The sequence below is a fragment of the Acinonyx jubatus genome, chromosome B3 (assembly GCF_027475565.1).
Source record: "Acinonyx jubatus isolate Ajub_Pintada_27869175 chromosome B3, VMU_Ajub_asm_v1.0, whole genome shotgun sequence".
NCBI classification, from domain to species: domain Eukaryota; kingdom Metazoa; phylum Chordata; class Mammalia; order Carnivora; family Felidae; genus Acinonyx; species Acinonyx jubatus.
In genome coordinates, this window is record NC_069386.1 from 112,495,135 (window position 1) to 112,506,849 (window position 11,715).

General features: G+C 51.2%; 1 protein-coding gene and 1 long non-coding RNA gene across 5 annotated transcripts in view; one reads left to right on the plus strand and one right to left on the minus strand.

Moving 5' to 3' along the window:
* The window catches only part of ACTN1 (actinin alpha 1), a 95,635-nt gene extending 93,986 nt beyond the window's left edge, over positions 1 to 1,649 (minus strand). For 2 of the 3 annotated variants that reach the window (XM_027066019.2, XM_027066016.2), the window contains exon 1: positions 1,301 to 1,649. In XM_027066019.2, coding sequence (XP_026921820.1) covers positions 1,301 to 1,405 — 105 coding nt within the window. In that variant the 5' untranslated portion in view covers positions 1,406 to 1,649. The remainder of the gene's footprint in view (positions 1 to 1,300) is intronic. The other variant, XM_027066018.2, reaches the window with a different exon arrangement.
* On the plus strand, positions 248 to 10,556 carry LOC113601356 (uncharacterized). Of its 2 annotated transcripts, none has more exons than XR_003422576.2 (3): positions 248 to 855; positions 5,918 to 6,077; positions 7,627 to 10,555. It is a non-coding gene; the product is annotated as an uncharacterized LOC113601356 (long non-coding RNA). The 2 variants fall into 2 exon arrangements; XR_003422573.2 differs by lacking the exon at positions 248 to 855 and adding an exon at positions 1,711 to 5,330 and having other exon boundaries at positions 7,627 to 10,556.
* Positions 10,557 to 11,715: the final 1,159 nt, after the last annotated feature.

Here is an 11,715-nt window from a genome sequence, read left to right on the forward strand (position 1 = left end):
ATGCCTTTGGCTGAAAAAAAAAAAACTTCAGTCGGCTCCCTAAACTCCCCCCCTTTTAAGTTTAAAAAAGGGAATGAATGTTACCATTTTTGGACATGAGCGTTCTCCCTCAAGCCCAGCCCTAACCGCACTATCCAAAGGGACGCGCCATCCTGTCCCCCCCATTCCCAGATCTGCGGGGGGGGGGGGGGGGGATGAAATGAGGAGGGACCGGATGGGAGCGGACAGCGGGGGAGGGGGGAGAGGAGGGTGTTCAGGGTACGTGGCCGCCTGGGGCAAGAGCTCACAGCGCGGGCAGGAAGCAGAGGCAGGGTTGGGGCACCCTCCTCCCCCTCCCCACAAGAGTGGTTTCTGACCTCTTCCTGCCGCCGGCCACTGTGCCCAGGTCCCATCGCCAGCTCTGAGCCCAGCCCCCGTGGAGGGTGCGCACCCGGCACACCTCGTCTGGGACTCTTGGGGAAGGTGGCTGAGCAGGGGTTCCCCATTGACTGACCCCAAATATCTCAGTAAACAACCTCTTGCCCTGGAGCCCTTCAACTCAGATCAAGTTGCCCAAATTCGCCTTCTCCCGAGAATAAGCGGGGGTCGGACTGGCAGGACGCAGACGCAAAACCCCCATCTCCGCCGGCAGCTGAGTTAAGCAATAAAACGGTTGGTCGTCCTGACCCCGCCCCCACAGGGCCAGCTGGAGAACCCGCTTATGCCCCCCCAGTTTCCTCGGCCCCAACCCACTCCAGCAGGTCCACCTCCAGGCAGACCCGGAGGCGGCTGCCAACCCCTGCGGCGCCCGCTTTCCCCTCGGCCTGCGGGCTGGGGTTGGGAGGTGCAGAGTCGCGTGCAGCTCGCCTCCTGCAGGTACGGAGCCCAGGGTGGCCCAGGAAGCGCGCTGCCACCGCACGCCAGATGGAGAGGCGGCCAGGGGGCGGGGAAGGGAAGGGAAAATCGATCCGGAGCAAGCAGCCACAGCGCCACGGCTCAGCCCCAGCCTCCCAAGCACCGCCCTCCACCCCCTGCCCACGCGGGGACGGTGCGGCTGCAGCCGGGTGGCCTGAATCGCGGACCCCAAGGCGACCTGCCCGCCGGCTGCCCCACCTCCCCGCGCTCGGGCTCCGGCGTTCGCGGGCTCTGGGAAAGGGGCTCTCCCGCTTCCGCCCGCGTCTGTAACCCAACACCCCACCTCGCGGCGGCCGCGCATCCCCCGCCCCCGCTCGTGCGAGCCTGGAATCCGTTCCGAGCCGGGAGCGCGGCTAGCGGAGCGGGCCGGGCCGGGGTGCTACGGCGTGCTGGGGCTGCTGCTGACCTTTCTCTGCTGCTTCTCCCAGGCCGGGTCCAGGAGCAGGTCTCGATCCCAGTCCTCTTCGGGCTGCATGTAGTCGTTGGTTTGCTGGGAATCATAATGGTCCATGATGGTGCGCGCGTGCTACAAGCTGGATTTCTTCCTCCACCTTCTCTCGGGGCGGCGGTGGCGGCTGCTGCTCCTGCCCCGGCGTGGGGAGGGAGTCGGGCCGGACTGGGCTGGGCTGGCGGGGCCGGGCTCGCTCCCCTGCGCCCGGTTCCGCCGCGGCGCTGCTCGCGGTAGCTGCTGCTGGTGGCGGTGGCGGCGGCCGGCTGCTGGAGCTCGCGGACTGCCTGCCTGGGACCTAATCTCCACGCACAGTGAGCGAGGCGGACACACTCGCGCTGCGGGAGCAGAGGCGGGCGGGGGCGGGGGGAAGGGGCAGAGCCCTCCCGAGGTTCTCCATTGGCCAGGCCGAGTTGCCCAAACTTCCCCCCATCGCCTTTCATTGGGAATTCCTGGCATCCGTCAGCAGGGCCGCGGCGCATATAGGTGGACTGGGCGGCCCCCTCCCGGCGCGCACGCCCCCGCCCACTCCCCGGGTTCCCACTCCCCCGCCGCTCATGTGACACCGGCTTAAGCCGAACGGGACCGAAGCCGGGGGACGCCTCCCCGAGCTGTGGGACCGAGCGGCAGCGCGCCCCGGAGCCCCAGTCGCCGCCTGGGACTGGACACGCTCCCCGCCCGCGGGAAGGCGGCGAACTCCGGCGCGCCGGCCTTACTGCTCCCCCGACGCGCTCCAAACCCCAGGCGGCCCGCGGCTGGAGAAGGGACGCGAGGAAACCCGGAAAGCGTTTCATTTCTCCTTCCCGGGGTCCGGAGAGGTCAGCACCCAAGGAAAGGGGGCAGGGAATGCTGGAATGGAAAGGAATTTCCCGGGAATTTCTTGACCATCCCTCCCGCCTCCGCCCGGCCCCGCCCGTCGCGACCGGGCAGACCCCTGCCCTACGAGTGAGAGCCCGTATCTTGCCACTGAATGGCACTCAGGAGCCTCAGAGCTTTCCCGCCTCGCCACCGGCTCCTTTCTGGCCCGACCTCGGTCTCAGGGGACCGCTCTGCCTAGGGGCTTCCCGGGCAGCGCCTACGTCCCCCAACTTTCTGGGATCCGCTGTCGTTCCCCGCGGGCGGACGGGCCGGATCTACCCTCGTATACACCTGGGCAGCACCCTGAAAACTGGGACGGAGGGCCCTGAGTGGTTTACCCACTCCACGCCCCGCCCCCAACACACACACCTGACAAATGGGGAGACCGAGGCTCAAAGAGTTGGGTTCGAAAAGGGATTTAGCAGGTTTTCAGGACTCCACAGACTGACCTGTAACCTTAGGCCTGATAAACAAAGCCTTATTGTTATTGGAGGAAGAAAGAGGGCGGGTTTGGCTAAACACCTCTCACTTCTTGGTGCCTGCCTGGGCTTCCTTCCCCAGGCCTAGTAAGGAGGGCCTAAACACACTGCCCCAGCTGTGACAGATACTGGGAAGAGGCAGCCCTGACCTCCTGGTGGGTTCCTCTGAGGGATCCCAGACCGAAGAACAGCAGGAGCAAGCAGACCTCCGACAGGTCATGGGCATGGTGGGGCTTTTTTTATATTGGTGCCCTGAGGATTAGCTGAGCCAACTCAGGGACTCCAGCGTGTCACCCCAGAGGGGAGTGAAGGAGTTAGAAGAGTGCATTGCCAGGTAGGGCCATGAATTAGGATACGTGAGAGGCCACAGAGGGAAAAGGTGAAGTGCCTCCGACTCTCAGAACAGCTAGCTGATGCTGCTGTAAGCCGCTATCTGTTGCGCTGTCACTCCCTGTATCATTAGTCAACCTCACGTTTCTGCAAGTGTTACCGGTCAGCGGCCAGCACTGTGCCTGCCACCAGCCCCTGGCTGAGGAAGCACTGCCTCGGAGCCAGAGAGGGTAGATTTATAGACTATTTTATAACCATTTCTGAACTATGGCTCTAAACCTAACATAGAGGATAATATCGTGCTGTAGCCATCCATTCACTCAATAAATATTTGCTGAGCACCGTCTGTGTGTCCGGGGATGTGCTAGATGTTATGTATATACAGATGAAAAAGACACAATTCCTTCCCCATGCAGCCCAGCCGAGACAGGTACAGAAACAAAAATATACTGCAAGGAGACAGCTCTGACCACTGAGTCCAGCAGGGGAAGGGAGGCTCCAGGTGGAGCTTTTGGGAGTAGGTGAAATTCAAGGGAGCCTTGAAAACAAGAGTCAGCCAGATGAAGAGTGTGGGAGGTTATTCCAGGCAGAAGGAGCGGTGTGAGTTAGTACATGGGGGCAGGAAACTGCAGGGTATAAAAGGAATGCCTAACATTTCACTGCGGCTAGACTAGAAATCCAAGGCCAGGAAGGGCAAGAGATGGGGCTGTGGAGATGGGCAGCGGCCAGACCACGTAGGCCCGGTGCACCATGTGAAGTGTGGATCTGTGGGGAATGAGGCTGTACAGAAGCTTTGAGAACCAGGTGCAAAGCAATTGCAATAATCCGGGTAGGAATGGCCCCTTAGTCCATTTGGGCCGCTGTAACAGAATCCCGTAGACTGGGTGGCTTCGACAAGAACGTTTATTTCTCAGGGTTCTGGAGGCTGGGAAGTCCAAGGTCAGATTCGGTGTGGTGAGAGCCCACATCCTGGCTCCTAGACAGCCATCTTCTGTGTCCTCAAGTGGTGGTAGGAGCTCTGCCCTCATGACACCCACTCATCCTCCTAATACCGTCGCTCTGGGGGGTGGGGGGGCAGGATTTCAAAATGTGAATTTGGGCGGGACATGAACTTCAGTCTCTTGCAAATGGAGAAGAGTGGATAGACAAGAAATACCTAGAAAATAAAACTGAGTGCCTCAGAGTTTCAGTGTGAGAACAGAGGAGTCTTTGCTGCTCTCGACCAATGTCCCATATGGAATAGACCATGCAATTTATCTATATTATCTTAGGTAAGTTCTACTATGAGATGAGGGCTGTCTCTGCCTTACAGAGAAAACCAACCAAAGCTCAGTGAGGTAGCTAACTAGCCCCATATACACGTAACACACATACATGTGACACCTAAACCCATGCTTTGGCCCCAGTGTTTCTCAACCCTAGGATAGTTTGACACCCTCCTTCCCAGGGGATATTTGGCAATATCTGGAGACACTTTCTAGTTGTCACAACTGGCGGGTCCCTGCTGGCATGCAGTGGACAGAAGCTAAACATCTGTTAACAAGCAGGACAAGACAGTCTCCCCACAACAAAGAATGATCCAGCCCGAAATATCAACAGTACTAGGGTTGAGAACCCCTGCCTTAATTATTGGTTTCTAGTTTGGATGATCTGGTGAATGGTGGCAGTACGACCAACTGACAAAGAATTTCAGATTTGGGAATGGAATCCTGGATTGAACGCACGGAGCTTGAAGGGCTCAGAGAATGTTCAGATTCGGTGGTCCGGCAAGCAGGTGACCGCATGGCCCTGACCTCAGAGGAAACAGATCTGAGAGTCATCTGTGTACAGGTGGTATTGACCCCATGTGACCACCCATGAAGAATAACGAATGCCTAAGCGGGACTGGGAAGGGACCACGGCTGAACCAGGAGAAGCAGCACTTGGAAGGAAATATAAAGAACAAGGTCCCCTGATGGAGACAGAGAGGAAGGGGTCAGCAGGAACACAGAGAGCCTGGCCCACTCTGTGTCATAAAAGTCAAAGGTACGAAGTTTCAAAGTGAGGGGAGTCAGCAACATCAGATATATCAGGAAAATAAGGCTTAATGAAGTATTCTTTGCATGTGATCATTGAAAATTCACTGGTGTCCTTTGCCTGTGGAATTTCAATAATGTGGCCAAAGCTGTGACTTTAAGAGACACTATCCAGGAATAAAGGACAACAGTGAATATAGAAGTCCCAGACAGCGGTCCAAAGGAGGAATTTTTTTCTTTGAATAGGAGAAACTTGAGGAAGGATTCCGTTGAGAGGAAAGAACTGAAAAGGCAAGCAAGTGAAAGGTGAGAGGTGGCACAGTTTTGAGGAGACAAGACCGTGTGGGTTCAAGGGTGCAGGCTGAAAAGATGGGCCCATAAAAAGGGCAAAGGGGGTGTGCCTGTCTGGCTCAGTCAGTAGACCATATGACTCTTGATCTTGGGGTTATGAGCTCAAGCCCCACATTGGGAGGACAGATTACTTAAAACTAAAATCTTGGGGCACCTGGGTGGCTCAGTTGGTTAAGCGCCCGACTTCAGCTCAGGTCATGATCTCGCAGTTTGTGAGTTTGAGCCCCACATTGGGCTCTGTGCTGATGGCTCAGAGCCTGGAGCCTGCTTCAGATTCTGTGTCTCCCTCTCTCTCTGCCCCTCCTCTGCTCATTCTCTCTCTCTCTCTCTCTCCCTCCCTCTCTCTCTCTCTCTCTCTCAAAAATGAATACACATTACAATTTTTTAAAATAAAATCTTAAAAAAAAAAAAAGAGGAAAAGGCCCTGGTGCTCTGAGTAGGGGGGTGGGGGATGAGGATGGGCGAGGGTGTCCAGAAGTGAATCTCAAGAGGGTACGGGAGTGGGTTGAAGCAGTAACTGATGATCTTGGTCTTCTCAATAGGGAAGAGGCCCCACAGGATGGACTGAAGGTGTGGAATTGACCGGTCTTTCCATCCAGGACTCACTGGTGGCCATCACACTGTGATACTAGTTCCATATAACGCCATCTCCCACAGAGAAAACAGAATTACTAAACATGCTGATTTTTTACAGATACTAAGGTATATGCGTGTTTCTAACATCCATTCTTTTCCTTCAGTCAGGGTATAATGTACAGTAAAATGCATTCCCCAAGGGTGCTAATCTTCAGCATACAGCTCAGTGAAATGTCTCCTGGGTCTACACCCATGAAACTACTACCCAGCTCGAGATAAAACATTCTCAGCACCTCAGGTTTTCTCATGCCCCTTCCCAATCTATACTCCTGATCCACGTTGGAAGCCATTATTCTGACTTCCTACCCCCAGTGATTGTTCTCACTCGTTTTTGCACTTCATATACATGGAATCATACAGTGTGTATGCTTTGGTTTCTGGATTTTTCACGTGATTTCATGTCTATGAGATTTGTGTGTGTGTTGTGTATTGTATCCATAGCTCATTTGTTTTTGTTTTTTTCTGGTTTTGCTGTGTAGTATTTCACTGTATAAGTATATCCCAAGTAATGTATCCACTCTCTTATTGACGGGCACTTGCCTCATTTATAGTTTGGAGCTACCATACGTAAGTGCCATGAACATTTCTATGTGTGTTTTTGGTGACCATATGCATTCATTCTCTTGGGTATACACCTAGGAATGGATTGGGTCATAGGGTGGGTCTCTATTTCATTTTAGTAGCCATTGCCAAAACACTTTTTCAAATTGATGGTAACAGTTGAATTTCCAGCAGCAAGGTCTGAGGAATTCAGTCATTCCACATCCTCTGACTACAAGCTATTGTCAATTTTTGTTTTAATTTTAGCCATTATGGTGGGTGAAGAATGGTCTCTTTTTATGGGTTTAATCTTGCCATAGGCTTATCAACCTTTTGAATAAAAAACTTCCATTCTTGCTGCCATTAATAGCAATTGATTCTTAATGTATTAGCTCCTTGAGATAAGGAGACAATGGCATGTGTATTGTATCGATTTCACCAAATTTAATTCATTCAACAAATATTTAGCAAGCAATTGCTCTATGCCCTGCACCGTGCTGGAGAATAAAGATGCAAGAATGGTCATGTCCATCTTAGAATAGACAGTAGATGCTTAATAAATATTCCATGAATAATTGTTTTTCGAGGCTATTCAGCCCCTAGTAGGAGCTGTTTTGTTTTGGACTTGTTTTGGTGGGAAGCCATGGCCATTTCATGTGACTTTTCAATTAAAAGTTTAAGAAAAAAAACAGATTTTTTTTGAGAGAGAGACAGAATGGGAGAGAGAGAGAGAGAGAGGGAGCAGGGGAGGGGCAAAGGGAGAGAAAGAATCCCAAGCAGGCTCCGTGCTGTCAGCCCAGAGCCCGACTCGGGGCTCAAACTCACCAACTGTGAGATCATGACCTGAGCCAAAATCAAAAGTTGGACACTTAACCGACTAAGTCACCCAGGTGCCCTCCAAACAGCTCTTTAAAAACAAAACAAAATCACTGGGGTCATGTGGGCAGCCAAAATGGAGTGAGGTAAGATCATGAAGGAAAATTGGAGGATTTATCTGGAAGCAGTCCTGACTCCTCTCTTTCCAGAGGCTCAGCCTCTTTTGCCCCTTTCCCATTCATTCTCTGCATTTCTCTAGGTGCGATGACAAAGGAACCGAGATCGAGGCCAGAATTCTTGCCATTCTTGCCATTCACTGCCATGGCAGGTGGCCATGAACTAAGGCTCAAGAAGTTTGCTCAAGTCATGGCAGGGCAGACAACATTGATGTCCCTTCAGGCACCAGTCAGGCCTTTCCCTGGATGGGAGATCTCCTGACTCAGCAGCAACAGCCTCTGAGACTAGCCGAATCCACCACCAGCACTGCAGACAACTGTTTCTGCCCCAATCTAGTCGGTAATGAGTCACCCAGAAAGCCATAAGTGCTTTGCTATTGAAAGAACCTAGGTCTGGAGTAGATGACCCAATTTCCTTGGAAAGAAGAAATCATGTCTATGAGTTCTGGGAGTACTTATTAGGCACCTACTCTGTGCCAGGCAGAATTCTAGGAGACCCACAGAAGAGCCCTATTCCTCCCAAACCTTCTGGACTAGCTGCGGCCAAACAATGGGTTTCCGCCTCTAGAATTCATCATCCAAGAATCCATCAGATACTTACTGACAGGCTGAGAGAATAGAAATGAATTGGACTGCCACGTGAGGTGACATAAACAATGTAGAGTACCAGCCCAGTGCCTGACATGCACCAGGCCACCTAGATGCTCAGCAGTTTCTTTTTCTTACCCCACTATGTGTCATTCATTGGCCGTGCAAGTCCCCATGAGGAAACACAAAAAAAGCAGCATCTGCAAGATTCTGGAAAGTAAAAGCTCTGTGGACCTCCCAGCCCAGAGTTCTGGGGATTTCCTTCAGCGTGTCCCAAATCTCTAACCTTACACCCTAATGGTCACGGGTTCCTTATTGGCTCTTCCTGAGAGAACTAAGGACAGTAGTATTTGCAGAAGGCTAAAAGGAGGGAGGGAAGTCACCATGGTTTCTTGGGTTCCTGGCTCCATAGGTCAGAGATCTCAGTTGCATTGCCGGTCCCAACAGCAGTCTAATTTATGCACGCCTTTGTCACTGAATTCCCATAGACACCATTTATGGTTGTCTCTCTAATATATATCATATATTATAGCGTTCTCTATTGTGCTTCTTTGTCCCCGTGTTATTTCCTATTGTCACACTGTGGTTTCATCCCTCTTCCTTCCCCCACACAGGGCCTAGAACACCATAGGTGCTCCAGTTCAATCTTTGCTGAATGAAACAATGCGTTAGGCAAATTCCATCTCGGTGCCTCAGTTTCCCTCATCAACCTGTAGGAGGCCCTGGAAGTCCAGTCCTTTGCCATAACCTATGTAAGCCTTTCCTAAGTCTTCTGACCACCCAAGGAGCCAGTGCTGGAGACACGGATGTGGCCATCTAGCTCACATGCCTCAGCCAGCAGCTCCCAGCCCTCACCAGGCCTACCTCTTCACCACCAGGGAAAGGTTGTTTGCCTCTAGGCCAGCTCCTGCCCCTCCCACTACACGCGGCTCAGGGGAGGAGAGAACACAGTTTCCCTCTAGCAGAATCTCTAGTAAAGGACAGGCCTAGAGCACGCAGCAGTTTGTTTCCATGCTCTGCCTCGTTCTCGGGTCTAGGTGCCAAGTGATGGAACATCTGGCCTCTCTGGTGCCCTCTTTTTCATCTTTTGGCATAAATCTTTACCCCAAATTCCAGAGGAAATCCAGGCAGGACCCTCAGAAGTCTTCACTTCCGATTATTACCCTGAGACGGGTTCTGTGAGCAAGAGATAGTCATGCCTGCTAGCTGCCAAACCTGAGTCCTCCAAGGAGGGCCGCGAGCTCCCCCAGCTACCTCTAGTTCCCAGCAAATCACAGCTGGGAAATTCCTGTTGAGTAACACACGCCCCTGCCCCATTTTAGGAGCTGGCAGGCAGAATCCAGGCCGGGGGAACGCGTTGCAGGGAAGTCTGATTAACCTCAGCTTCCCTCTCTTAGCAACTGGGTCCCACTGGTCTCCCACAGAAGCTGAGCCCCAGAGGCCTGCCCAGGGCGCTTCCTAGAAATGAGAGAAAAATCTTCTGGCAGCAAGGTAACCTCAGAAGAAGACTCGGGGCCAGGAGACCTGTGCCCCCCGGGCTTTGGTTTATTCACCTGCAAAGTAAGAGGGCTGGACTCACCAGATGGTGGTTAAGCCCTGAGCCCTACCCTAAGAACATCTTTCTCAGGCTCCTTCTCTATATTGCGATGACAAGTGGGTTTGAGTCCAATCTTGAATATAAACAAATTCCTCTAGGGGCGCCTGGGTGGCTCAATTGGTTAAGCGTCTGACTCTTGATTTTGGCTCAGGTCATGGTCTCACGGTTGTGGGATCCATCGACTGAGCCCCCGCGTCGCGGTCTGCGCACTGAGTGTGGAGCCTGCTTGGGATTCTCCTTCTCCCTCTCCCTCTGCCCCTCTCCTGCTCACTCTCCCTCTCTCTCTTTCTTTCAAAATAAATAAATAAACATTGACAAAAAAAATAAGCAAGTTCCTCTATAAAAGATACAGAGTCTCACAAAGTTACTTAATTTTTGTTTTAATGTTCCTTAAATATATACAAACGGAAAACTAGGTACACACTTGTTAAGGTTTTAGGTTTACAATTAACATAGAATAAAAACAAGCTTACAAATTCCCATCTAAAAGAAACTATAAAAGCAGTAAGACTCACCTTAGCCGCTTTAATTTAAATTTGACTGGTGCTATTTGCCCAAGTGAAACTGCTCCTCCCAGCATGACTGAAGTTCTGGCGGTGACAGAGTAGGTGGCCCTTTTGCCTTCAGGACGCCTGTCTTCCCGCATGCCTTCCCGTGACTCTGTTCTACTGTCTCAACTGCTGCAACAGGGCATCACTTAACCCTTGGAGGGAACACACCATTATGCATTAAGTTCCCTTCTCCTGTGTTCTCATTAGCATTCCACAATTAAAGACGTTTCCTTTTTTTTTTTTTTTTTAAGTTCTTTTTAATCTTTTTGCCAACAGGATCCTTCTCTCAAGTTTCAATGTCCTGGGGTGGGGGGTGGGCAAAATCGGAATTAAGAAGTACACGCTTCTAGTTATAAAATAAACAAATCACAGGGACGAAAAGTACAGCATAGGGAATATAGTCAATAATACTATAATAACTTTGTGTGGTGACAGTAACTACACTTATGGTTAAGTATATAGTAATATATATAATTGTTGAAATGCTGTGTTGTATACCTGAAATGAGCATAATATTATATGTAAACTATACTTCAATTATTTTTTTTTTTAATTTTGGGGCACCTGGCTGGCTCAGTCAGTAGGGCATGTGACTCTTGTTTTCTTGTTTTTGTTTTTGTTTTTTTCCCCACCCCGAGCATGTGACTCTTGATCTCAGGGGTCATGAGTTTGAGCCCCACGCTGGGGGTAGAATTTACTTAAAAAAAATTTTTTTTTAATTAAAAAGTTTCAGGGTGCCTGGGTGGCTCAGTCAGTTAGGCATCCAACTTCTGCTCAAGTCATGATCTCAAGGTTCGTGAGTTTGAGCCCCACATCGGGCTCTGCGCTGACAGTGTGGAATCTGGACCCTGCTTCAGATTCTGTGTCTCCCTCTCTTCTCTCTGCCCCTCCCCTGCTCTAGCGCTCGCTCTCTCTCTCTCTGTCAAAAATAAGTAAACATTTAAAAAATTAAAATATCTTTAAAACAAAATCTCACTGTCCTTACCTTCAAGAGAAGGAGAATCACCTTGATTCTACCTACTTCACAGGATGACTGTGAACATTCATTCATTCATCCTATCATCATTTATCTAGTACAGAGGGTGTAGCAGTGACCAGAATGGACAAGCTCCTTCCCTGTGGAGCTGCCATTCCAATAGGAGAGACTGATAATAGGAGAAGTGAGGAAAATAATAGGATAATATTAAGGAAAAAATTAAGCAGGGATGGGAACAGAGTACGGGGATCCAATATATGGGTTTTCTGACATCACCAAGCAATTCTCTGATACCAACTGGGTGCCCAGCAATTCAACTCCATTCTGACAATGTCTACCTGGTGACAGCATCAGGTCCCCCGGTTAAGTGCCCAGGCCTGCAAGATTTCAGATGCCAATCACACCTCTGCTTCAGGCTGACTGGCTATAGATCCCAGGTTCCCACAGCTCCCTCCATGGG